Source organism: Leptosomus discolor, chromosome 9 (genome assembly GCF_034619465.1).
Source record: "Leptosomus discolor isolate bLepDis1 chromosome 9, bLepDis1.hap2, whole genome shotgun sequence".
Classification (NCBI taxonomy): Eukaryota; Metazoa; Chordata; class Aves; order Leptosomiformes; family Leptosomidae; genus Leptosomus; species Leptosomus discolor.
The window spans coordinates 29,607,237-29,633,113 of record NC_141399.1 but is presented as its reverse complement, the minus strand read 5'-3'; the positions used below and the strand labels follow the sequence as shown (position 1 = coordinate 29,633,113).

General features: G+C 48.7%; 1 protein-coding gene across 1 annotated transcript in view; it reads left to right on the top strand.

Moving 5' to 3' along the window:
- Nucleotides 1-1,454: 1,454 nt before the first annotated feature.
- GPC4 (glypican 4) overlaps nt 1,455-25,877 on the top strand; it is a 67,072-nt gene continuing 42,649 nt past the window's right edge. Inside the window, exon 1 of the mRNA XM_086470060.1 lies at nt 1,455-1,815. Within this exon, the coding sequence (XP_086326186.1) occupies nt 1,455-1,815 (361 nt within the window). The remainder of the gene's footprint in view (nt 1,816-25,877) is intronic.

The following is a 25,877-nucleotide window of genomic DNA, read 5'->3' as shown; positions in this document are numbered from 1 at the left end:
CTCTCCATGGTGGCTGGCCCAGGCCAGGCTGTGGTAACTCAGCTTTCCCTTGCTTTTGGTATAATTCCTCGACTGCAGCAGCCTGTGCTGCCCCAAGGCTTCAGTGGGCTGCCGGCATCACTGAACGGGCATCTTGTTCCCGTGAGAAGTGCCTGTCGGGACAGTGTGGCTGTGCTTTGCTGTCGGTGTCCCCTCCCTGCGAAATGAATAGAGGGTCTTTTGCTCCTGACCCACCCAGCATTTTGCTGACAAAAGCTTGAGAGCAAGGGGATGAAGCCAGCAACTTCCTTTGCTGTTGTTTCAGGCTGCCCTTCCCCAATATGGCAGTGAGAGAAATGAGTGTAATAAAGGAGCATATTGAAATGTAAACTGCTGCACATTTCTTTTTTTTTAAATGATGCTGTCACCAGGCCATTACACTGTCATGGGGCAAATGACACTGTGCCAAGACACAGCACCGGGCGCAGACACATGGATGCTGCAGCAGCACAGAGCAGCACCCACACCCAGGGAACATGGACATCAAGACCTCACCACGCCAGACCGGGAGCAAGGTCCCCTGAAGCAGACCCTTTGAGTGACATTACAAGCCTGTGAAATTATGACAGTGCCTGTCATTCTTGCAGTACTATTTGTGTGATTTACAGTAAACAGAGGCAAGCAGCAATTGTTGGACTTACATCCCCGGTTCAAGGGTTTAGCAGGGCTTGTTTACATCTGTGCATGTGTCTGTGTGCAGGGCTGGGGCATGAAGGAGGAACAGCTGGAGCATCTTGGTGTCTGTGTTCCTGAGGCCTCTGTCCTGCCAAAGTCTTGGAAACAGAGGATTGGTGAAAAAAGTCAGTTTTGACGAGTCTTCTATGCACATAACTCAAACCTGTCACAGCGATATCAAAATTCATCAGCTTAATGAACCTACTAAACCTGGAGCAGAGGCTGAACCACCTTCAGCTCCAGTTAAGGAAGAACAGCCAACCCAGTCCCTTCCAACCCCTGCCCGGGAATTTCCTTTTCCCTTGCAGGGCACTTTGGAACTAGGGATGGAGGGGAGCGTGGATGCCAGGTGGGAACTCCCCACGGCCGGGGGATGCTCAGACCCGGCTCCAGGATGCGGCCAGCCCTGCTGGGAGGTTAGAAGCAAGGAGCGCCCCGGCTGGCGGGGACGCGGCTGCGGGCAAAGCCGGGGGCGGCGGCCCCGGGCCGGGCTCACGGGCTCACCGCGGGAGGCGGGCGCAGCGGGGCGCGCCCCGGCGACGGGCTGCCCGCTCGGGGCCAGGCCGGCGGCAGCGGAGGGGGCGGGCAGACGGGCAGCTCCGGCCTCCGCTCCGCCTCGCTGGGCGGGCGGATCCCGGCTCCTGATTTTCCCGGGGGCTGCAGAGGGTTGTCCCGGCCCTGCGCGATCCTGCTTGGCTGCCGCCCTCCCCGCCTCCCTCCGCCTCCTCCTCCGCCACCCCATGTGCTTCCTGCCGGGCCAAGTTTGCAGAGCGCCGCCGCACGCCGGGCCAGCGGAGCGGAGCCGCCGCGGAGCGGGGTGCACGGCAGCGGGCGCGGCTCCTGCGCGGCGCGGCGGGGCAGGCTCGGCGGAGGGCCGGCTCCGGCCTCGGGGCGCTCTCGCCCGGCCCCGGCGGCCCCTGCCCGCCCGCACCATGCCGCGGCGGCGCGGCTGCCTGCCGCCCCTCCTCTGCACTTTAGCCGCCCTCAGCCTGCCGCTGCTGCTGGCCGCCGAGCCCCGCGCCAAAAGTTGCTCCGAAGTGCGGAGGCTCTACGCCGCCAAGGGCTTCAGCCAGAGCGAAGTGCCCAGCTACGAGATCAGCGGTGAGTCGCGATTGACGCCGCCGCCTTTGTGCGCTCTCGGCCCGGCCCCGCGGAGCGCGAGGTGCGCGCCCGGCTGCCGTCGGCCCCTCTCCCCCCCGCGGGGCACGGCCCGGCCCGGCCCGGCCCGGAGCGGGGCGCGCTGCCTGGCCCGGCTCCGCGGAGCGCGGCTCGGGGCGCCCGGCTCGGCTCGGTTCGCCTCCCCGGAGCTTGGCGCTGCTCTCGCCTCGGCTCGCCGGGGCGCACGGCAGGACCCGGCGCGCTCCGTCCCCCCGGTCCGCGCCTGTTGCCGGCTCCGCTCCCGGCCGGCGGCTTGCGCGGCGGCGGAGCGGGCGCTGCCTGCCCTTGGGCTGCCTTTCTCTCCGGCGGGGGAGCGCGGCGGCGGGCGGCCCCGTCCCGCCCCAGGTGCCGCTCGCTCGGCGGCCTGCTGGCGGAGGGACGGAGAAATGGTTTCTTTCTTTTTTCTTTTTCTTTCTTCCCTCACCTTCGTCCCGAGGTACTTAAGCATCCCGGGGACCGGAGTGCTCGCAGCCGGCAGCAGTAGGAAATGGTAGCTAATGTGCTCACACCCAAAACATTTTATTCTTTTTGTTTCATCCTTCATCTCCCTCCCAGGGCCGCTGCTTTTATTTCCACTTCTGAATGACCTACTGGACCGCATTCTCTGCGGAACAAAGGAAGTGCCTTTTTAGCTGGAATCCTCGGAGACCACCAAGGACTCCAGCTCATGCACTGCAATTTCGCACTACTTTCAACAATAACAAAAATGCATGACTGAATGGCTCAAAAATGTAGAGTGTTAGAGGCATTCATTTCAGTCTAGGACACTGTCACAACACAGACAGACCCCAAGTAAATACCTTTAGACGGCTAAGATAGAAGCTAGGGGTAATCTTTACCATTGGTGTGCCCTCCAGCTATGCATACATTATCCTTTTCACTGACAAAACTAAAATTATTTCAGTCGGTTCTGCTTTTATATTGTCAGGCTAATGATACGCGTTTAGCCTACGTCTGTTTGAATAAAATTGCAGGCCCGTTTACTTCTCCAAGAAATATTTTAATGAGAAACGTCTGACGTTGCAGTTAAAATACTCTCTCCCCTTCACTCTTCCTGCTTCATAAAATGGTCTCTAATAAATAGGCTTGGATTTGATTTGACTCCAGCCCTCATCGGTATAGGATCAGGACGTGAGTAGGCTTCCTCATATGTCCAGTATTGGGAAGGTTTGACCTAGCCCTTATTTTATATATTGTCGTTTAAGATGACTTGGCGAGCTTTGGAGGGTGTCAAGAGGAGATCGTGATGACAGGGCTTCCATTTGAGGCTCTAAAGCTGTTGTCTGTTTGACCCTGTGCTTGTGAAATAAGGGGTCAGAGAAATGTGATGAGCAAGGTAAGATTGTTTGCCAAAAGAAAGTCTTTCTGCAATGAAAATGCCAGCTGGGTTATGTCGCTGTTCCAGGGGTGCGGGGAGTCTGCGTCTGGCCTCACTTGGAAAGCAACAGGTCTTGCAAAGTTACGTTTTAGATGTCATCCTGCTCTGCAGGGTGTTTCAGAGAGGATGGTGGAAGTCTTTAAAGGAGGTGTGCTGTGTACAGCTTTAAAGTGTGGTGTACCTGAAGTGCGACTGCACTTTAAACCTCGATTGAGGTGCTACACCTGCTGTAGTTTCACATTCCCCCTGTGAATTCATGTGGTTTTGGTGTGGGTCATCTTTAGAGGCTCCAGATCTCCCCTCTTGCCACTCAGCTGGCATAACCACTCGTCACAATGCTGGGTTTTAACTTTATGAGCATGTGGTGCTTCACCTGCCGTTGCCTTTGCGGGGTCAGCACAGGGAACCGGTGTGCTGTGGGATGAGTGGGAAACGCTGCCTGTGATGACGTTGGAGGCTGAGGTCTCGCACCAGGGTGAAAGGTCGGCGGAGTGTATTGTGACTCAAAAAATGAGTCACTTGCCAAACCTTTGATTTCAGTTGGTGTTTGAGGTGATAGCGGTGTGTTTTGCTGCAGGTAGGTGAGTGAATTGGAAAGACAGTTATCTGGGAGCCTGGCTAATCAGTGGGAAAGAGATAAATGTATGTGGGAAAGAGCTGTGTATTTGGATGAGTATCCCACTGGGGTGATGGTGGAAATGGGTGATTTCTGCTCGGTAGCACCTCTCTGCTTGCTAAACTGTGGTGGAGAACAGGTTGGAGAGGGTTCCACAGGCTGTGATGCTGATGGGATAATGTATGGAAACATGGTTGTTACTAGCATGGACTCAAGTCTGAAGTCCATCAAGTTCATCTTTAGATTTTTGTACTGTTTGGGTGGATTGTGCTCTGTTCTCCCTTTCTCTTACAGAATTGCTTTAGATCACAGTGCACAGACAGAAACTTCCTAGCACTTTTCCAAAAAGGTGTCCTAAAAGCTGTGACAAATTAGTTTCTTTAAGTGTAGTGAGTTCTTTACTATCAAAGCAGGTATTAGCAATCCTACAAAATGTTGGCCCTAAATTGTTGAAGTGGAGCAGCCAGGCAGTGTGGGCAGATGTGTCCCTGCACTGGGCTGCGTGACGGCAAGTGACACTCATCCTTACTGGATGGGCACGGGAGTAATTTGGGTTTTAGTAGCATCTCACATAGAGATGCCACTTTTTTGCCACTTTTATCTTCTCCTGGAGCAGTAGGTGTGCACAACTTTTTTTTTTTTTTTTTTTTTCTTTCAAGAAAGGGCCCATTCCAGCAATTTTTTTATATGTATCATTGCTGTTTCAGTCACATTAAATGGTTGTTGCTTGTCTATAATTACCTAGGAGTTCAATTTAATATTTGTTTAGACCAGGTTTAGGATGTAATTAGAATGTACATAAGTGGCAGGTTGTATCTTGCTGAAGTACATGAGCATTTCTGAAAGCAGTGTGCAGCTGGTCAACTCATTGCTTGCTTGATAAGAGGTGTATAATGTGTTATTTGTAGTGTGGAACATATAGGAGTTGTTTCCTTTTGTGTTAACTTGGTGTTAGAGGTGTAAAGACAGACTACTGCCATAGATCTGCAAGGAAGCATTTTGTAAGTCACGGCCCTTTGGTACTCCTTTGTATCTGAGTGACCTTTGTTAGCTTTTGCACCTATAGCCCTTGCACCTATAGCCCTGTGATGTGTATGTTGCAAAGCTCATGGCAGTGGTGAGATGCAATCTTGCTGCGGTTGCTGGAGAGATCAGTGCTTACGCAGAGCTGATGTAGATGGTTGGTTTGTGAAACTTGAGTCTTGATAACGTATAGATAGTAGGTGATGTGGGGAGAGCACCAGCCTGTAACTGGTTTTAAGATTGCTCTGAAAGGGCGCATCTCAGGAAGGTCTCGGACCTACAGCCTGTAGCTGCCCACTTTGTTCAAACGCTACCCAGAAAGTATTGTTCCTCATTGAACCTATGTGCCTCTGGGTGATGGAGCAAAACTCCCTAGGAGTGACTGTCTGCAAGGGCCACTTACCCCAGTTGTTTTGGTGTGGCTGCAGAACGAAATGCAAAGCCAGCTGGTGTCTGTAGACCCACAGTAGGTGGCAGTGATTTAAAAAACAAAAAAACCCAAACGTTTCTTTCAGGAGGCTCCTTCTTGCCCTCAGGTGTTAAACGATGGAAGTTCCTTCCCTTTTCGTGCTAATTGGAAGAAATAGATGTTCCTTTTCCTGGATTGAAAAGGGGGGAAAAAAAAAATCTTGCCTGTTGGTGGAAGGTGGTATCAGTTCACCTGGGAATTTCCTGCAAAAGTGTAATGCCTTCCCTGCTGGTACTGCTTTCCTGATTTTGTGGTGGCGTGGAGGCAGGCTGGAGTGGGAGATGACCTTCTGGGGAGCGCAGAGCAAGTCTGGAGCCTGTCTTTGCAGGGAGCTGAGCACAAGCACTACTCTGTGTTCAGTGGTAGTGAAGATGCTTAGTGTAATCTTTGTCTCTATTTAAACTAAATTAGTGGAATAGCTGCATTTATTTGGTGAGATCGAAGGACAGCAGTTCTTTCACTGTGACAGAGGAAATCACTTGGCCCTTGATTTTTGGACTCCTGGGATTTTGCCCAAAGTAACTTTGGCAGAGGTGCCCTGGTGTCCTGCTGCTCGCTAGTCTCCGGCGTGTTTATGGTTGTCAGCTGGGTGCCAGTGCATCACCCAGGTGTGCTGCCTTGGTCAGTCAGGAAGGCTGCTTCATTGGCACTGCTTTATGTAAAGTTCAGCAGATGCTTTTTGGTTTTTCATGTGCTTCTCTTCCGTGCGGCCTCTTCCAACTGAGAAACAGTTTCTGGATTGCGCCCAGAGCTGTTACTTGTACCGTCTGGCACTGCTGAGCCTGTTGCAGTCGGTTTGCACAAGACGGCTCCTGTGCTCGCTGGGGTGTGAGAAGTACCAGGTAATACCTGGTCCTCCTCGCTATCCTCTTGAAAGTGTGGAGTACCTGGCCACCCGCTGTACCTGTTCACAATGACCCTTGTCCTGCGAAGGCAGTGGTCCTTGGTGAGCAGGGGGGTTTCTCCTGCCCAGTGCGTGTTAATGGAGCAATTATCCGACCACCTGTGGGTGGGGAAGTGACGGTCGGAGGACATCCTCGCGGCAAACGCAAGTGCTGGCATGGAAAAGTAAATGAGAGAATTGCTTGAAGTATTTTTAGCTGCTTCTAATGTCATTTAGCAACTGGAAACGGCAGGAGGGGGGAAGCTGGCAGCGTGCAAGTCGTCCGCAGGCCACCGGCGAGCGCCCTGGTGTCCGGCGCTGGCGGCGGTGTGGCTCGACGAGCGTCGGCCAGAGCTGGCGGCGGCCCCCGGCTGAGTCACGGCTCCGGCCACCGCTTGCCTGGGACTCTGCTTTCTGGAAATGGGCAGCGCGGGTTTTGTTCGGCTGCAGCAGCGCGCCGTGTCCTAGCAGCCGGCAGCGTGAAGCATGTGGTTAGCAGCAACTGCTTGCCGTGGTCCGGGCTGAGTGGGAGTATCGTTTTCCTTGGCAGACGCTTCACAGAAAGTTCTGTTTTTTCTGCCAGAATAAGCAGTCATTACATTCCATACAATTCATAGTCAAATTATTATCTATTGTTAAAATTGCCTTAATTATCAGATGTTTCCTTAGACATGTAGCTGTTTTTTAAGAGGCTGAATAGATGTGTGTACATTGTGCAGGAGGCCTGAGCTGCACAATGTTTTCAGTACTGTTTTGTAGTTTCAGGGAGATTTTCTGTGGCTTTCGTATGTCAACAGACTTTTTATTCTCAGTGAAACGGCAGCGGAGCAAGGCTGACACGGCAGCGAGGCACTGGGTTTGCCTTGGATCTCTATCCCCTCTGGTATTTATCTTTGATACTTCTGGAGCTAAAGAAGTTCAGGCTAAGCATCACTGCTGTGTGCAAGCAATAGGTGTGATATGGCTCTGGGAGAAGGTCCCAGACAAGCGTTCTCTGTCTTGGAGATGTCAATAGTGTCTGCCCAGCAGGGCTGAGACCTCTGTGAGGAGGCTGGAAGGGTCCCAGGTTATTTGGGGTGGTGATGTCCGTGGTCTGTCCTCTGTGGTGTTGGCTGGTGGCTCATGCAGGCCCCACTGTCCTGGTTTTGTGCAATGGGTTGCCAGCCCTGGGAGCATCCTGGAGCCTGTGTGGATGGAGGAGAACTGCCCGTGCTTCTTGAGCGGTGTTGTATGTGTGATTCTCACCTCCCGTTCCTTCCACCCATAGCCATTCCCTTGATAAGTAGAGGGGTGCTCACCATGGGACTTAAATGGATGTGGACGTGTGTCGAGGTGCACAGGCTCAGTCCTTCACATCTCCCTCCTGCTCTCCTCCCCAAGCCGCAGGTTTGGGCAGCACTGGGATAGAGCATCAGGATTATCCGGTCTGCTGCAAAATCTTTTGCCTCTTCCCAGAAGAGGAGCAACCCTGTGAGACCCGATCCCTTGCTTTTGTTCTGCTTCTTTTTTGGAGGGGGTGGGGAGGGCAAGGAAATTCCTGTTAGCCAAAGAGGTCGGGGTGTGCCACTCCTGGCCGGGGGCTGGGAGTGGGCTGCCAGCCCCTGTCTCCAGGGCAATAACCTCCTTGCATTCCTCACATTCCTTCTGCTTTCTCTTTCTTTTGAGATTATGAAGATAACTTCCTTCTCCCATTGCTAAGCAATGTGAGGGCCTAGCAAAGCTCTTACATTTCCCTCTTGCTCCCTAAATTATTTTCTGTGCCCCAAGTTGCTCCTTAGCAAACCCCCTCCAGTACCCTGGAAGGGGCAGTTTGGGCTGTTCACTGGGAAATGTGCATCTCTGGAAGAAAACTGCTGCTTGTGTTACTTTTTTTTAATTGCTAAGCATTTTAATTAAGAGAGAATGACTTTATTGTAGCCCATCTTACCTGCTTCTGAGTTTGTTAAAGATTTTCCTTAGTGTTTCATGAACATATTTTGCCTTTCTAGCAGAGATTTCGGGCCATCAGTGTTTTCCTTTGCCCATGCAGTGTGCGTGCAGCTCTGTGGAGGCTGTGGCTGAAGTGCCCTGTTAGTTCTGGGGGATTTTCTTCTTGTTTACATCTTTCTAGTCCGGAAAGTCAGTAAGCTGGGAAGAGGGGAGCCGGTGAGGAGGCATTGGAGGCTCTATGTGCGTGGGGCTGGTGGCAGCCATATGGGCTGTGATGGTGTTTTCTTAGGATGGTGTTTTCCATTTGCAAATGGCTATGGTTGGCACAGGCATCTTCCTCACCGGTTCATGCCTTGTGGTCCAGCATGTCTCATGTCCTTGTGGGGCCTGGGAGGGGGATGAGGTACGATGGGGAGGGGGTGATGGTCCCCAAGGGCAGTGGTGTATCGCTTTGCCGGAAAAGTGCAGTGCTTGAAAGGGTGGAGGTGGTGCTTAACAAATGTGTATGTGGGTAGCTACCGATGGCATTGGCCTTTGTTAAAGGCTGCCCAATGTTGATTTGAATGTGAAATTAGGACTGTAGTGGCTCTTCACCAATGTAAAACATTGCCTGATTTCTTCTCCCCCCCAAAAAAAGCACTCTTAGAAATAAGTATATATATATTTTTTAATCTTCTGAGCAAAAAAATAACGTCTATTAATTTCCAGTCTTTCTACTCAGATTTTCTGTGATTTATGCATTTGGTGGCTGATGGACTCGGATGTGTGTGAGTTCACTGTGGGGGACTCCTCACTCGTCTGGTTTTGGTGTAGGAAAGGTACGTTGTCAGCAGAGAGGAGCTGCCCTGAGCGAAGGATTTTGAAGTATTTCTCTTAATGTTTCCAGTTGAGAAGTTGAGAATTGTCTGGATTTTAAGCAAATTCAGATGGGAGCAAACGATGATGAAATGTTCAAAATATGTTTCAACATTTTTGTGGGAACAGGAACTGTTCTTATACAGGCGAGGCTGCAGCTTTCGGGAGGTGAAAATATGTGCCCCTTACACATTGTCAGCATTGTTGCTGCTTTTTTTTCCTCCGTCTTTTTTTAAAAATGCTCATAGGAAATTGGCTTTGGTAATTGAGTTTCTACAGAACCACAACATCCAATAGCTGTTCCTTTCCAGGGGTCACTCTTAGGTTAGTTTAAGTAATGTGCAGTCGGTTTAACCTCTTGTGGTTTGTAGTGCTATTCTAGAAATTACTGGTGATTTGGGGTGTGTTAGAGTAACAACTTCACAGGAAAACCCGGAATGTCAGGGTGTCTGGTTTTCAGAGAGCTCTGACCACTCGCCTTGTGAAAACCGGGCACCTCGTGGTATGTCCCTTGAAGGGACGTGCTTGCATCGAAAAATGTAGTTAAAAACTTTACAGCCCATTGACTTTCCTCTTGAAAGAAGCCAAAATAACCCTTGGTGAATTGTTTATACCCATGTTGACTTACAACATCCTTCTGCTTCGAAGTACCGTGCAGAGCCTGTGTTGGATGCTCGGAGTTGGGTCGCATTGTCCCATGTGGCCGATTTCCTGGAGGGGCAGCAGTGCCCCAGACCCCCAAATCCCCAGGGTTTAGGGGATTTGCTGGCAGTGCAGGGCCAGCTTTAAGAAATTATGAGCTGGGGCTTGAGCTTGGTAGCATTGACAGTTTGGTATAAAAAGCTCTGTGCTGCGGGCTGCGATGACAGGGGGTGATAAATCACTCTTGGCTGGTGCTACAGGTTCTAATAGTGGTGTTTTAAAAAGATTACATGGGTTTTAATATAAACTTTTTGTTTCTTTGTACTCTCCTCTTTTTTTAAAGAGCGGAGCCTGTTTTGATTCGGCGTTCTTGGAACATAAAGATGGAGCTGGGATTTTTACTGGGCTGAAATGCAAGGTTTTTTGCCTCCTACAAACATGAGGATCTTGTTGGAGTGTCTTTATAGACAACTGGCTCACAGTGTCCTCTTTACAAGGGAGTTTGCCGGTTTGCTTGTTTTAAAGGTAATTTTGCCCCTTGGAAGATTAAAGAGCAAGCAGCTTCGCCCAGCTCTAGTGGGTGCTGTTAGAAAGAAATTTGTCTTAGTGAGACACTTTGCATGATAGCAATAAGGGGAGAAAAATAACCTTCTGCACCCTCTCTGGCTTTCCTTGGCCTGTTCCCATGGGAGGATGGGGCATTTATGTGATCAAAGAAACCAGCACAATTATAGGCCCGATAGAAAATAATTCCCTTGCCAGGTACGCATGGGCACCCAGGCAGGTTTTACCTTTGCTATGTGTAGTGCAGGGTGGATTTTGTGGGGTTTTTTTTGTTTGTTTGTTTGTTTTCTTACCTGCCAGCCTTTGGGTTTCTGAAGCACAGTGGCCGTCAGTTTTGGGGGAGTACAGGGTGCCCGGCGGGATGCGGCAGTAGGTACCAGGGGCAATGCCCCCCTGCCAGGGCAGAGGCACTGGGAGCAGGCAGCTGGCAGAAACCTGGCATGCAGATCAGAGGTCGGAGCGGTGCCACTGGTTTGGTTTGGACTGGAGGAAGACAAACAGGCTTCCTCCTGAGTTTTGGCTCAGGAGCTGAGGATGCCATAGGACTGTATGCTTTTCTTCTTGGTGAGGGGAAAAATGGCTTTGATAGCGTCTGCTAACGATTCAGTGCTGTTTACATAATAATTGTGGTTTGCTTTCATTAGCTCTCATAATGAGATTGCTTTCTTCTAGTGCAATCGCTTGCTGGTTTGGTTTTACATGCTTTTGCCTCCCTGCTCCCTGAGCACGGCAGCGGGCTTGCGCCGGGGTGAGTAGGCGGCGCGAGGGCTTTAAGCCTGGCCTGGCCTCCCTTCCCTGGCTCCAGGCGTGGAAGAAAGCTCACAACTTGTCATTGCAAAGGAGAAGAGGTGAAGGCAGCTTTTATTGCTGGGACAGCTTCTGAAAGACCCAGGTGGCAGTTTGGAGCATCATAGCGTCTTAGCGGAGTTGGGTTTAAATCCATTTTGGGTGATTTCTCAGTACAGTGCTCATCTTCGTACTAAGAAATCTTGGTTTTAACTGTTTACAAGGAAGGGTATCCACTGACCTGCTTTCATCGAGAGGAAGAAGCCAGGTCCTTTTGCCTCCGAAATCCACCGTGTTGGAAGCACTAATCTTTGATGGTTGATGCGCATCATGGATATTGTTCGTGTATACGAAGCTACTGCTGAAGCCTAACCTTGATATAGTAGTTGTTTGCTTACCGTGTCTGAGTAATTGTGGATGGTGATGTTGCTGTATGACAGACTGCCAGCGCCTGCCTCCTGCAGCATCCTGCCATCTGAGCAGCAGTGCAGAGAAACTGCCGGGGGCTAACACCCACTGCTGAGATCTTATTAAATAAATAATGTCACTGGGGGAAGAATACAGTAGTGTGAGCACTACCTTTTGAAAAGGTAAGGTGGGGTGTTGTTTTGTTTTTTGTTTTTGTTTTCATTTTTAGCTTAATAGTGGGTGCGTTATGGTTTCAGAGCAGCTCTGACAGCAGAGCCCAGTACCAGCAGGCAGAGCATGGCTGGCATAGCTGAGTCTATGGGCACTGCGCTGCTCCAGAGCAGGATGAGTCCCCGTGGGGCAGTAGGTGCTTCCCCAGCAGGTGGTGTTGGGAGGGTGGGGGGGCTGCGCGCATGTCTTGGCGGATGCCACTTGCCTGTCCTGAGGGATGTGCACCCTTTCCCCTTTGTCTGCAAGTGACTGTTTCTTTAGAAATATGCCCCAAATGATTTGCTGCCAGTGGTAGATTAAGGGCTCAGCTGCTAGAGGGAGGGCCTGAGCAGAGGATGAGTTGACTTTCTTCTTTGTAAAAGAAAACTTTTTTTTGTGGGGTTGGGGAAGGTGGCAGTGCTGTCAGCTATGTGGCTTCTGCTAATTAACGTGAGTTAATTGGGGCTGGTTGGAGAGCCATGGCTTGGTGGGTAGAGGAGGCTTGAACGGCCAGGGCTCAGGGCTTTTTCTGCCCTGTTAAATCCAGCCTGACAAAGCGACGCGGAGATCCTGGTCCAAAGGTCCCGTGAAGCAGAACTCCACATAACTCAGCCCTCTGCTTTATTAAAGGCTCCTTTATACCATTTTTTTGCTGTAACCCCCGTGAGAACAGCCAGCCTTTTCAGCAGCCTGAAACCTCCCTTGCTGGGAAGGCTCCCGCATGGGGAGCAGCCTGGGTAGCGCGGTGCTGCTCCAGACCAGCCCCGAAGCTGCTTTGAAAGCATGGTCTGTGAGCAGGCGAGGATGCTGTGTGAGCCTGGCGCTCCCGGCCAGCCTTGCCAAAACCAGGGATGGGTCGTCTTGCCAGCCAGCCAGCTCAATAGGATGCTGAAAATAGTTGTGGAGAGTAGGGGTTAATTTCTAGGTATCAAAATATGCACAGAAAGTTAAAGGAAACTTCCTTCTTGTCAATGAATTACGGCTTTAAAATATTTGCATTCTTTCCTGAAAGATTTAGGAATAATTATATAGCACTCAGGGGCAAGGCATTGCCAGATAAACTTAACAGCTCTATAATTTGTACTCGAGGCAGGGTTTCCTGTAAATGATAGCTTTGTTTAATTTTACAATACTACTTCCAAATGTTTGCTGGGTATGAATTGCCAGCTAAACTGGACTTGTGAATCTGGAAGAGTATTTATTTGTTTGTTATTGCAGACGATAAAAGCTGCTGTATTAGGCTAAAACTTGGCATCTCCTTTACAACTTCTAGGCATCCTTCCCCAGGCAGGTTTGGTGGGGTGGGCAGCTGATGTAGGGTGCAAGTAGCTTTACAACTTCTCTGTACAAAATCCCTGAGCTGTTCTAGGATGTCCTCCTGCTCTGCCTTTCTTTTTCTGGGGTTGGGAAAGGAATGCTGCAGTCACAACGGACATACTTTATTTCCATTACTCAAAGCTAGAGTCATGCATAGTTGCAGCCAAAGACACTTCAGCAGCTCTGGGGATAACAAGATAGCTGACAGACTGGAATGCGGATTTATCAGGGGTAAAAACTGGCAAAATTCCTTATTTCTGATTCGTCTTTTTAAATAGGCCCTTCATGTTCCTGCTGCACGAGCCCATTGTGAGTTTTAACTTATTGTGTTTTCCCGGCTGGATCTGGGGATGTGCGCTGAGCCTGCCTGCATGTCTTTTGGGATTAAGTTGCTCAGTCCCATGTAGTTCCTAGGTGTGTTTTTTAAACTGCGAAACTCTTCCAGAAATGTTTTCAATGTGTTTTTATTTTAAAGTGCAGGCCTTTGCACCAGATGTGTGTCTGAGTGACCACAGAATGTAAATTTTACTGTATGTTGCCTTTGGACTGGCAGTTTGGGAGACTACTGGGCAGTTAACATAGGAGGATTGTGCCATGAAATCCGCTTCCTTGGGATTTGATTCATATTAATTTATTTCAGAGCAAATCTCTTTATTGGCTTCAGTTACATTTTGATGTAGAGCTACTTTTCCTGTGCCTTTGTTAGGACCTGGAAATATTTATATTGCCATGAGAAACAGGTTGTCTATGGCTTTTCACTAATATATATATAATTTTAATATTCTGAGACATTAAGGAATTTCTTTTTGGGGAAACAAGTTATGGCAGAAGAAGTGCCAATTTATTAACTTGGAAGTTAAATAAATTAAGTGAAATCCCTCAATTACAGGAGCTAGGTTCAGAAGATAAGTCAAGCTGTTTAGGGAAAAAGTTTCAAGTTAAAATTCAACATTTCCCAAATCTTATGCAAGCAGCTTGTGGTGCAGCAAGACTGCCTGGTGCCAGCCCAGCACAGGAACCTGGGGAGAGGGCTCCGACGTGGCTGTCTGTGGGGTGGATGGATTTGGAGCTGGTGGTTATGCCTGTGGTTGTGCGTCTCGACCGGCAGAGAATGAAGAGAATTTCACTTTTTATTGGAAAAAGAAAGGATTGCAAAACACTTTGTTTTGGAAAAAATGTCATTGTTTGAAAATAGCACAAAAGCAGGAGGGGGGCTGTCCCTAAGCCTGCAGCAGTCGTGAAAATGTTTTTCTTACCTGGGGGCTTGGGTGAAGCTTCAAGGCTTTAGTATTATCTTTGACTTTTATCCCAGGGTGTCCAGGCTGGAAGGCTACACTTCTCCCATCCACGCCTCTCCCTTTGGTGATGAAGGGTGGGAAACTTTGGTTTCGTTTTTTAAGAGGGAGCAAAGTTGTTTCTTTAAGAAAAAAAATCTTGACCCATGGGCAGAAACACTGATGGCTGGCTGCACTGAAAGCACCTGGTTGTGGTCAGCACTTGGACTCTCATGGGAGAATTGATGGCTCCTGGTTTTCCACCCTCTGTATGCTTTCTGCCCTGTCCCTGCCTTTATCTCCTTGGCTGAGCCTCAGGCATGTCGATTTGAACCAGCGTGACCCCTCACCGCCATCCTGCGGGTGCTTGTCTGAGTGCTGCTTGGTCTGTTTTATCCTGGTGCATCCACAGGACAGGTTCATCCCCACAGTGGGAAGCTGCCTTGGTCACAGCTCAGTCATCCACTGGAGACACCCAGCCCACGTGGGGACACCACTGATAGTAGCCCTTGTGCTAAAGCCTTGTCTCAGCGCTGCTATCATTGCTTCATGTCGCTTGGTGTTGCTAAATGCCCCCTTGCTGTGGGGACTGCCCGTCTCTCCTCTGGGCTGTTTTTAGCTGCAAACTTTTTATAGAGTGCTTTTTCTGATGGACAGTGCTGGGATTGCACAGCAGCGGCTGTGGGGAGGGTGGGAGCCTGTCTCCCTGATTGGGAAGGACTAACACAACTGGTGAATGCATCCCATCCTTCTAATCAACGATCCCTTCCCTGGGACTCCCAGTGTGCTGGGGGCAGGGAGCTGTTTACCTTCCTGCTAGTGGATTTTGGTTGGTACGACCTGGGAGGTGGATGGCAAAGGTCCTGTTTGCACTTGCTCCTCCCCCTAGGTTGCTCAGGGCCATGCTCAAAAGGACACAATAAACCCCTTCGATGCCTGCTAGCAAAAGCCTCGATGCAATTGTCCCTTGGTATAATAAGGTACTTTCAGCCAGATGTGTTGTTTTTCCACCCCACCAAAATTGTTTGCACAAGCCCCACTGCTCTGCATGAGAGGGGATTAAAATTTGGGTCTGCAGTTAGAAAGTCTTTGTGATACCCAGGGCTTAAGTCTCCCAAACCTGCTTTTTCCAAAATACCTAAGAAAATGTGACTCTGTGTTGGCTGGAGGGGAGGAGACCTTCCTGGATGGGTGTAGGGTCTGTCACTGGCTGCAGGGCAGATCCAACCTTTGGGTCCCTTTCCAGGCTACGGAAGGGTTTCTGCAAAAGTAGAGGCAGAGCCTGGGTGGCTCAGCTTGCATGGGCAGCATGAGCCATCCAATGTGTGAGATGGGCAAAGCCGCCTCAGATGTGGGGAAGGAGAGATGCCATGTTCCCGTGCAGAGCAGTGCCAAGAAGGCATGTGCCTGTGTGGTGAAATGTGTTTGGAAGGAGTGTGGGGAAATGAAAAAGATGGTCTTGCCTAAAAAGGCTGAAGTGTCCTCCTGTGTCCTCCTGCCCTCCCTGTGGGTGGTTGTCCTCAGCAGCAGTGTCCTTCATCTGGGATGCTGCTGTCCCTCCTGGGAGGATTTTGTTCAAACTTGATGGTGCAGAAGTTGGATTGCAAATTGTTGAAAAGATGTTGAGATTTGTCTATGCTAATGTGAGGAGGAGTGCCTGTGTGAACCTGCTGGCAGATAAGGCCGGTGTTCACAGCTATGCTGAGGAGAGCAGGGTAGATAGGGCGCTCTGGAGAGGGAGAAGGAGGAATTTTTAATTTTGTGATATCCTTATCTTAATCCTTTCTCCCCTCTTTCTCATCCCCCTCCTCACCTCTTCCAGTGTAGGTTAAGCTACTCACCCTTGCCTTTTCCACAAATACTGGCAGGCTGCTAGTTCCAGACCCGGGGAATACATTGGGAGTCTGTTCCAGCAGTGGGATGGGTTTTCAGACCTGGGTTGTGTTTTGCTGTCTGAGCACAGTGCGCTGCTTGTGCGAGTGGGGTGGCTTCTGCAACAGAGGCCCAAGCTATTAAAAAAGTAATGCTTGGTGGGAGTAGCAGGCAAGGGCTTAAAAGCACATTTTTCAGGTAAAAGTCTTATTTACAAACTTAGCTGTGGTCTTAGCTCTGAGGTGGTTTGTCTAAGGGGAGATAAAGCTGAGATGTGGGAGGGGTAGGGGATGGTTCAGACCCATCACCAGTGCTGGGGGGCTGCACTCCTGTCCCAGTGCCACTGCTCCTGATAAATACCCCCAGGTGAGGAGGCAGCAACTCTGGCATTGGGCTGACCCTGGCATTGGGCTCTGCCATGATGGCATCTCCCAGTGGATGTCCTGCCTACTGTGCCTGGGGTCAGGCAGAGCTGGGGTTGGTGCCTCCTGCCTCTCCGGGGCCTGGAAGGGGTCTGCTCCCCTTCCTTTCAGAGCGGCTAAACCCAAGGCTGTGCAGCTTGCTGGAGGGAGAGTTTCCACCAGCAGTTTCTCTCTTCCCTCCCTGGCTCTTAGCTGTGTGCGGTGGCCCAATTTCAGGGGCGTTTCAAAGGTCTTGGGAAAATTGCACCTTGGGTTTTTTGGCGCTGGACTTCCCCTGTCTCCTGTTGTGCCGCTTATTTGCGTTTCTCCATGTGATGCTTCAGGCTCAGCCATGTGTGTTTTTGGAGGTTTGTCTTATTTACACGAACAGTTCTCAGAAAGTTCAGCTGAAAAGCAGCTTTTTTTCCTGGGAACAGCCAGGAACCGCTAGTGTGTGATCTTTGTTTATGAAGTTGGCTTTATCTGCTTATAAACAGTGACCCTAGGATGGATGTGCGGTGGACCTGTTTAGGTTTAAATGTAACCCACCTCCTTGTTTTCAGTGCTGGCGTCTTCTTTGAGCGACATGTTCTTTCCTGCCTTTTGCAATAACACATGGTGTGAGGTTTTTTTTTTAACCTTTAAAATTGGAAAGTCATGTCAAATTGTGGTGTCGTGCTGGAGACAGCAGTGTATGTTTTAAATTTTTTTTTTTTCCCTACAAAATATTGTATACACAGATTGCTCATTAATTTCCTGTGCAGCCTTTCTTCTGATGGCCTGGCAAGGCAGGACGTGATAGCCACAGAGAGCCCATCGCATGTCCTGATAGCCCCTGGTGGCTCTGACCGTGGGAGGGGGTGAGCTGGGAAGCGCATGTACATGTCTTGATCCTGCATCTGCAGTGGAGCAGTTGCTGCGAGATCAAGCTCTGCTGGCGTTCCTTCTCAGAGCCCTTCATCTGGGCTTGTTTCTCCAACCCTGGTTTGCATCAGATTGATGTGAGCTAATTATTTCTGAAACCCCTTTAAGTAGTGCCTCTTTCTGGTGCAACTGAAATTGGGAAATTGTTTCTACAGTCATGAGCAGAGGGAAGACGTGGGGCAGAGCAGCATCACCTTCCTTCCCAGGAAGGCAAGCTGGAGCGAGGGTTTGGCAGTATTGCTGGGGTCACGGATGAAGTGAGAAAAGCCTTCACATGCTTTTGTGGGCAGGGCTGAAAAATGCACTGTGCATCAAACTTGCTGCTTTACTGGGTGTTTGTAGTGTAGGTTCCTGCAGATAAACTCAAAGTTGAGTTGTGGCTGTGATGCTCTGGAGAAACATCTCAGAGTCGATGGCAGTGGTTTCTCCAGACTCCTGTTCTGGAAAGCTGCTTTGCAACAGGAGGTTTCTGGCTGAAATATTGGGCCTGAAACTGGGTTGCTGTGGAATAACATGTCTGGGCTGAGAAGGTCATCCTGCACTGAGTTAAACTGGGGGCACAACCAGGGAGCTGTAAGTGTGGAGCAGTGTGAGTACTCTAGCTTCTCTTTGGTGCCAAAACGGTCTCTGTGCTGCTTTGAAAATGTCTTGTGGAAAACTTTCTGCTCATAACTGAAGTCTCATTTATGCCTGCCCAGGACCTGCTCTTGGACTGAATTTTATTTTCTAACCAAATGAGACTTTTTGGTCCTTGAGGGGGGCAGAAATAACTGCTCCACCGACTTGCAGCCCACCTGCCCTTCGGGAGCTGGGAGCCAGTGGGGGTTTCTGGCAGAGGAGGTTTGAGCAGGAGCGGTGTAGGGCTGAGCAGGGCAGTGGAGAGAATAGCTCTCTTGAACTGTCTTAATTTGAGAGCCTTCCAAAAACTAAGTTCCAGGGGGGCCACAGCCCTCTGCATTGCAGGCTTCACACCACTGCTTATGTGTGTGCTTCCACAGATGCCTCCAGTCACCCCAGGACCACAGACCACAAACTGAATATGAAATGTTTAATAAGAGCCAAACTGTCTTGAAAAAATGTGTGGATGCAAAATGCATTTGAAAATCTGGCCTTTTGTATATCTTTTTCTGGAGTCTCTTAACCTGCTCTAAATTCTTAAGTTATCTGCACTGTTTTTTCTGCTTGGCCAGATCTGCAGGCAGGGGGAGGTCTTATTAATATGCGTTTTTATATAGATAAATGTGGTTGTGAAGTACTGTTGACACATGGAAATACTGGTGGATGCTTAGAGAAGAATCAGCTGCTTTGTGATAGCTCTATGCCAGTTCCTTCGTTTGAGTATCTTTACAAAACCCATTTGTAGCAAAGCACATTGTAAAAAAAGGATGCATATTTCTGTGGGCTAAAAAGAGGAAAAATCAAACCCAAAACCACACACCCCTCCTTAGTAAAAGTTTTGCGCCCATCGGAAACAAAGGCATCAGCATTTGCTTGTCAGAGCTAATAAAGTTTGCTTGGATCTTAATTTTTCTGCTTGATTTCACGAAGTAATTGAAACTTCCTTTTTGCTGCAAGCTGTTTTTCCCCCCTCTTTCTTTCCTTTTTTTTTTTTTTTTTTTTTTTAAATATTCTTAAAAGAACATCTTTTGGTCAGTGAGTTGATGGAATTTTACTCAGAAGGCAGGCGCGGTTCGAGTGCACTGAGCGACTGGTCAGTCAAAGCTTATAGGACAAATTACTTGTGTCTGCAAGTCATTCCTCCAAGTTGAAAACCACTTAGACCAAATAAACCTTGAACTAGTGGTTTTATAGGAGCTTTTGAGCATGTAAGTGAATTATAATCACAGTGATCTGATAAAACCTTAAAAAACAGGGTTCCCATAAAGAAAATAGTAGTTCCACTTGAGGTGATAAAACCCACATCTGGTAAGCTTTGCTTGTTACCTCCTGATGATCTGTGAAACGGCAAATAGACCTGATGCAGAGGAGAGGACGCCAAACTGCTGGTGCCATACACTTGCCATGGGTGGGACACACCAAAAGAAGCTCATTTGAGAGCAAAACCAGTGGCTTTTGTAGAAGGAGCATACTCCAGCTCATCCTCTGGCTCACATTTGCAATTGCATGACTATGATGTCTTGCTGCCTGCCTCCCGGCTGGCACAGCACAGGGAGTTTTAGAGGTTAGGATAAGGAGGGGCCTGGGTAATTGAAAGCAAACAAACATCGAAGACAAAAAAAGAAACATAAACCAGCAAACTGAAAGCCACAAATAGAAAACAGACTTTACAGATTGATTAGTTCAAATTTGTTTATTTGAAGTCCCAAAAGTTTGCATCGTCGCTCTTTCAGGGTGTCTCTCAAATTTGGCAATATGTTAACCATGTGTTTTCAGATCGGCTTTTCACAAGAAAGACCCTTTTTTTGGTAGTGTTGGTGTTGCCTTAAACTTTAGATTGAAAGGAGGGCGGCAGGCTCCAAAGACTAATTTGTAGTCTTGACATGCAGGTACTGCTCTTGAGAGAATTATTCTCTGTAAAACTTTTGTTTCATGGAGGATTTTCCTTGAGTGTGTTAAAGAGCACTGAGTGTTAGGACATCTTATCGATGGCTTTTTTCCATGTTGCAGCTGGAAACAGGTTTAGGAATATTGATGCACTTACTGGCTTTGGGAATCAGTGGGGACCTGATAAAATCTGGTTTTACTTTTGGTTTTCAGGGTGTTTTGGACTGGAAGGTGCTTCCTACCTTCAGTAACAGATCGATAGTGCAGATATAATATATATTTTCTTTTACAGATTTGGCTTAAACACCCCCAAGCCCCCAGACAGAGGAATTAGTGCTCCAGCCTATTAACTGTTGGCCATTAATGAGTCAGGTCTAAATGCCTTGGTTGTGCCCAAGATTTCTAAGCTGAATCATTTGCATAATATTAGTATGGCAAGAATGCCTCCCAACAGCAAGCAATAACTTACCAGTGCTTTCACCATGCCTCTCCAGGAAGGAGTAAGTACATTTTGGGTTGTGCTGATACCGTCTTGTGCCTTGGCGGTATCAAAGTGGGTGGAAGCTCCCCGCCGCTCTGGCAGCCCAGCTCTGATGTTCTTTCACATCCAGACGTGTTGTTTATCTTTAACCAAGGCTTGGATAAACTTCCAAAATAAATGAATGTTGTAGACCAACTCAGTCTGCTTTGGTGGAGGTTTTCTGGAGTGACTCAAATTTTATAAATATGAAAGTAGCTAGACTTCAAATGCTGCTTTTGGACCAAGTTTTCATAGTTGTCTCCTAAAGCAGCAAAGGGGAACCTTTCCTTGAAGAAATTTTTTTTTTTTTTCTGTTTACCCCCCCCCTCCCCCCCCTTTCTCTTTTAATCTGCGCCCTTAGTTCACATCTGCCTTCCTGATTAAGAACTAATCAGTGAAGATAGGTTAGTCCAGGAGTGTTGCAGCCCTTGGGACCAGTGCAGCTCTGGCAGGTTAGGAGTGGGGAGGCACTGTTGGGTCACTGTCACCGCTTTGGCAGTGGAAGCTGGCTGAGCTGCGCTCGAGTGCACGGAGGAATGCAGTAACAGGATTTAAAGGAAACATACAGAACTAACGAGGATTAAGGCTAATTGTCCTACGAGGGGCAACAGGATGTGGCCATGCGGGGAGCGACCCTATTCTGCAAAGAGAAAGTCCAGTCATTGGGGTCTCTTGGCAGGGGATTTGTGTAGGTTTGGTTGGCTTAGTTGCTGTATGGAGAAATGGAAAATAGTGGATTGGAAAAGGAGGGGGGAAAAAAAGGTAAAAAAAAAAAAAAAAAAGTTGAGTTCTTCCTTAGAGATTTCAAGGCTGTTAGAGCAAATATTTCTGTAGCTGGTGGGAAACTTCCTACAAATGAATGATTCTCATCATGCCTGGGCTCTGGTTTTGCTGGTGTTGTACAACTGTTGCTTTGTGCAGGGAGCTGACTTCCCCTAACTGCTGAACACTCATCCTGGGGTTGAGCTGAGGCTAGTAGGAGGCCTCTTATTGAAGGACTTCGCATGCCAGTGAGTTTGTTTTGAGAAGTAGTGTGATGCTGTCGGAGGTGTTTTGGGGACCTTGGCTCCCCTTGTAGGTCAGACTGGTTGCTCAGGTCTTGCAGAAAGGGCACAGGTATCCCTCAGCTTGAATAAGGGGGGATTTGGGGAGTGAAGGCCCTCAGGGTTGGTCCTCAGCGAGCCAAAGTGGCATGAAATGCTGGCTGGAGCCAACCATCCAAGCAGGACCTGAGGGAGCTGGGTGGCCAGACCGAAATGGTTAATTGCACTGTATTGCTGTGCTCTGGGGAAGGTTTGTCCTTGCTTGGAAGAAATTGAGGTTTGCATGTGGCCCAGCCAGAGGGTGTAGGGATGATGGCCTTCAATGCCACAGGTACCAACAGGACTCTCCAGGCTGGCAGCACATTGGCAAGGGCAGGTGGGCATGGGCATAACTCCAGGCAATGACGTACTGCCAGGCGAAAACTGGTCTCCCCCAAACCAGGCCCGAGAAGGACATTGCACCCAGTTGCTCTCATGTAATTGCTGGTGTCAGAGACTTACCAGCCTGGCAAACACCTCGTTGTTTGCCTTGGTGACGTGGGAGGGGAATTGGTGGTGGCTGTGGGGCCTGCTGGGCAGGCTCATGGGGTGGCACTTGCCCGTGGCTCTCGGCAGGTGTGAATGGGCAGCCTGGATGAGCAAACTGGTTCTTCTCGGGTTTTAGCCATTCCTGATAGAAGCTGTGCAAAGCTCACAGTTTTTCTGTCTTGTTAGGTGCCTTTGGGGATGACAGGGATGTGCAGAGGCAGGGGACAGTACCTGATTTCCTGGCACGAGCCAACTGTTAGATTACAGCTGGACTTTGCTACACCTGAACATTTTAATCTTTTTGTTTATGCTTTCAATTGCTAGGAGTCATAACTCCTGCCCCCAGAAAAAGCCCCAAGCAAGAGATACTCTTGCAAATTGAGAAGATGGAGTGTTTCTTCTCTGTGCAGAGCTTTGGCTCACTTTTGCTCCCCCTGCCCTGAGCAGGATTCACAGGGATGGGTGGCAATGGGTGCTGTGGTGTGGGTGGCCAGTGGCATGTGAGGCGTCAGGAGGAAGGAGACAAGGAGTCGGTGCTCTGGTCCAAAGTCCATGCTGCCTTTGCAGGGTGGGAAGTAAGTCCTGCCATCAGCAGCTGCGTGGAGGAAGGGACTTGCATGGGTTTTGCTGTCAAAGCAAGGGGAGCAAAAGTAGACCTCCTCTCCATGTCACCTAGGACTTCTGGGTGGCCCTGGCTGGTCCTGGCTCTCCGCTGAGCCCCTGCCTGCCATTCATTGACCTGCTTGCCCAAAACCATCGAAGGCAGGGCGAAGCAGTATGTCTTGGATGAAAAACATCACCCTGCTGCTTTCCAGTGTTTATGCATATTTATTTGTACACTGCCCTTAGTACAGTTGTTTGCAGCTCGGTGTTGTGTTTGGGGTTTGTGTGTGTGTGTGTGTCCCCACCCTTTTCCTTCCCTTCTGTGTAAAAGCTGGTCTCAGAACTGCAGCATGGTCCACAGTGCCTATTTTGGATCCTGCAATAGAGAATTAATCTCTCTGAAAGTCAATTAGCATCTCTCTTGCTTTCCAATTTATAGATTAGATTATTGTTTGTATAAAGACCAGGATATTTTTTAATTTTATTTTAAGTCAAAACCAGGAAATTGTGGCTGAGTTTCCTGAGCTTTGGTTCTTATTTAAGGAATTAAAAACATCTTTAGGTTTTGGGGCTTTTTTTAAATTGTTGCTTGGGTCATAGCTGCCAGGTCATATGCCCTTAGTACTCTTACTCCTATTGGTGCACTTTTAACATGTGGAAGTGGCAGCTCCGCTTGGTGCAATGGTGTGGGCTTGTTTTTGCTTTTGCAAGCAGGAAAACGTAACTTCTGTTGAGTGCCTGTGTATCTGGTAACATTGGAAAGGTGGGATGTTTGGCGGGGGCTGACCGTGTGGTTGTGGCACCAGCTCCTTGGGATAGTGGTCCTTGCCTTGAAATGTGCTAGTGCCACCGTTTGGGAGACCTGTGGCTTTCCATGGTTGTGCAGCTCGCAACTGGGGGGATCTCTATCAGAGTGCCTCTACAAAACCATGAGCACCTTCTGAGGTTTTTTGGTCTTCCCCCTCTCCCTGCCCCAAATAAAGCATGATCCCCAGAATCACTAGGACTGTATGACCTTAAAATGTTGCTGAAGCTTTCGAGGGTCATCTCCTGCCAAATCTGGGATTCGCCAGCAGATGACCAGTCTGCTGGCACAAATAGGTGAGCCTGGGTGCATCTCTAAAGTAACTACTGTACAGCTCTGAAACATGTTTTTGTGCATTGATGCTGGAATCAGCTAGGTTTGAAAAGGAAAAGGGGGGGAAAAAAATTGCTGGAAAAGTGGTTGCCAGTGGCATACTCTTGTTTCTCCTGCCTGCACCATTGAGCATCCTGGGAGGTACCCGGCAGAAGGTCTGGGGAGCGCAGAGGCAGAGGGGCTGAAAGTGTAGGGCGAAAATGTAGTTAAGAAGGAAAAATATTCCAGGTTGAATGACAGTGTTTGTGGCAGAATCAGTTTCGGTTAAAAGCTGCTTTTTTGGCAAATAGCCCAAAGCTTTATGGAAAAAAGAAACAGGCAGTTTTTTGGGCTTTGTTTTGCCTTCTTAGTGGGGAATTTGAGGAAAAAAACGAGAAGTCTCACAAAGTAACTAACTCTCTCCAAGCCAGATCTCTTCTATTTGCTGTTCCTTATGCCTGAGGCATCAGTATTTCTGCCTATTTGCTGTTCCCAAGGGATTCTCTCTGTTCTTCCCCCCACCGCCCGCCTTTAATTGCGTGAAATCATATTTGGTGGGTGTTTTTGGGTTTACTCCTGTGAAATCTACTGGACAATTTCTGTTGAATTCTGATCACTGACTGCGTGCAGGTTGGTTTGTTTTTTTTATCATGACTCTTCGTTTTACCTTTACGTATATCCAGAATTACTCACTGCAAGTGTTGGACTTTCTAGCTGTTCTTTGGTGGCTGATGGAGGGACAGGGGCACTACCTGTCTCAGCTGTCCTGGAGATGGGTCTCTTGTGCGCCTTGTGTATCGGTCCTCCTCACCAGAGAAGCGGGGAAAAAAACCCAAAGACAACTTTCAGCATAACTTGTCTGTTGTGATACACCTCTCACTTAGGGCACATAAGCAGAGACACGTTATGAAAACTATTTCATGCCTAAAGAATTCGGCGTTAATAAAGAGAATTTGCATTTCTGGAGTTCTCACTGAGCAATGTGAAGTAGGGTTTTTTGGTTTTGTTTTTTAATTAAGAAACAATTCTTGGTTTTCATTGAAGGTTTCTGTCTTAACTAGAGGATTCTCTCTGACTGACTAAACAGAGCTATTTTACTCTGCTTAAATAATAAGTTTAATTATGTAGGTTTTTTTTCTTGCCTTATTTGTATATCAGGTCTTTGTGTGGTTTCTCTCTCTTTTGATGTTTGCAGAAATGCATTATCTTCATCTGTCTGGTTTGTGTTTGGTGTGCCACTAATTGGCTCAATATCCTGTTTGTTGGAATGAAAGCATGCTCTATCATGGCATATTTTTCCAGGGTGTAAAACCTCACAGTATTTGGGCCACCCTGTTGGGAAGGAAGTTGTCAGTTGTGCTGTGGAAATGAAGCAGCGATGGTATTTTTTTTTCCTCAGGTGAGCAGGGCTTTTACTTTAAATGAACTCTTAAAACCCTGCTGAAGGTTAGATCCTGCATCCTCCTCGCTTGGACATCACCTGCTAAAGGTGCATTCTCAGGCTCAGATGTGCTGTAGAGAGTTTTTGGGTTTGGTCCTTGGGGATCTCCACCTGAACCTTTCCGTTGCCCCAGTCTCAATGGGAGAGTCAAGTAGGAGGGAACCTCAGTTCATTGGTGATGCTTCTCCAGGGTGCTGCGGAGAACAGAGGCAGGTGTTTGTTTATTGTTTGAGACTGAAGAGCTGCATTAGGAATGTGGGAAGGGCTCTCCTGATCTGCCTCCAGCCTGGAGGGATGTCCCAAAATCACTTTGGTTTGCCTCAATGGGCAGCATTTGCCTGGACTCAGTCCTTCAGGGACCTGACTCTGTCATCAGCTCGAAGACAAGCTTTGTGGTAGTAATTTGGACTTGGATGGATGGAAGGCAAGAGCTCTCTTTGTGTCCTAAGTTGCTCTTTCCAGTAGAAAATTAAGGTTTGTAATGTGCGTTTGGCTTAATGTACACACATGGATATAAATCTTTCTTGTTCTCTTCAGTCCCTGACCCTCTTGGCAGTAAATTTGGGAACTCAAAGCTGTCAACAAAGCAAAATGGAAAAATAGAAGCCAGACAGAGCTCGGTTGTGTATGATATTTTAAGTAACTGTAGGTACGCGCTATGGAAATAATTAGGATTATTTGTTGTGTTGAAGGGAGG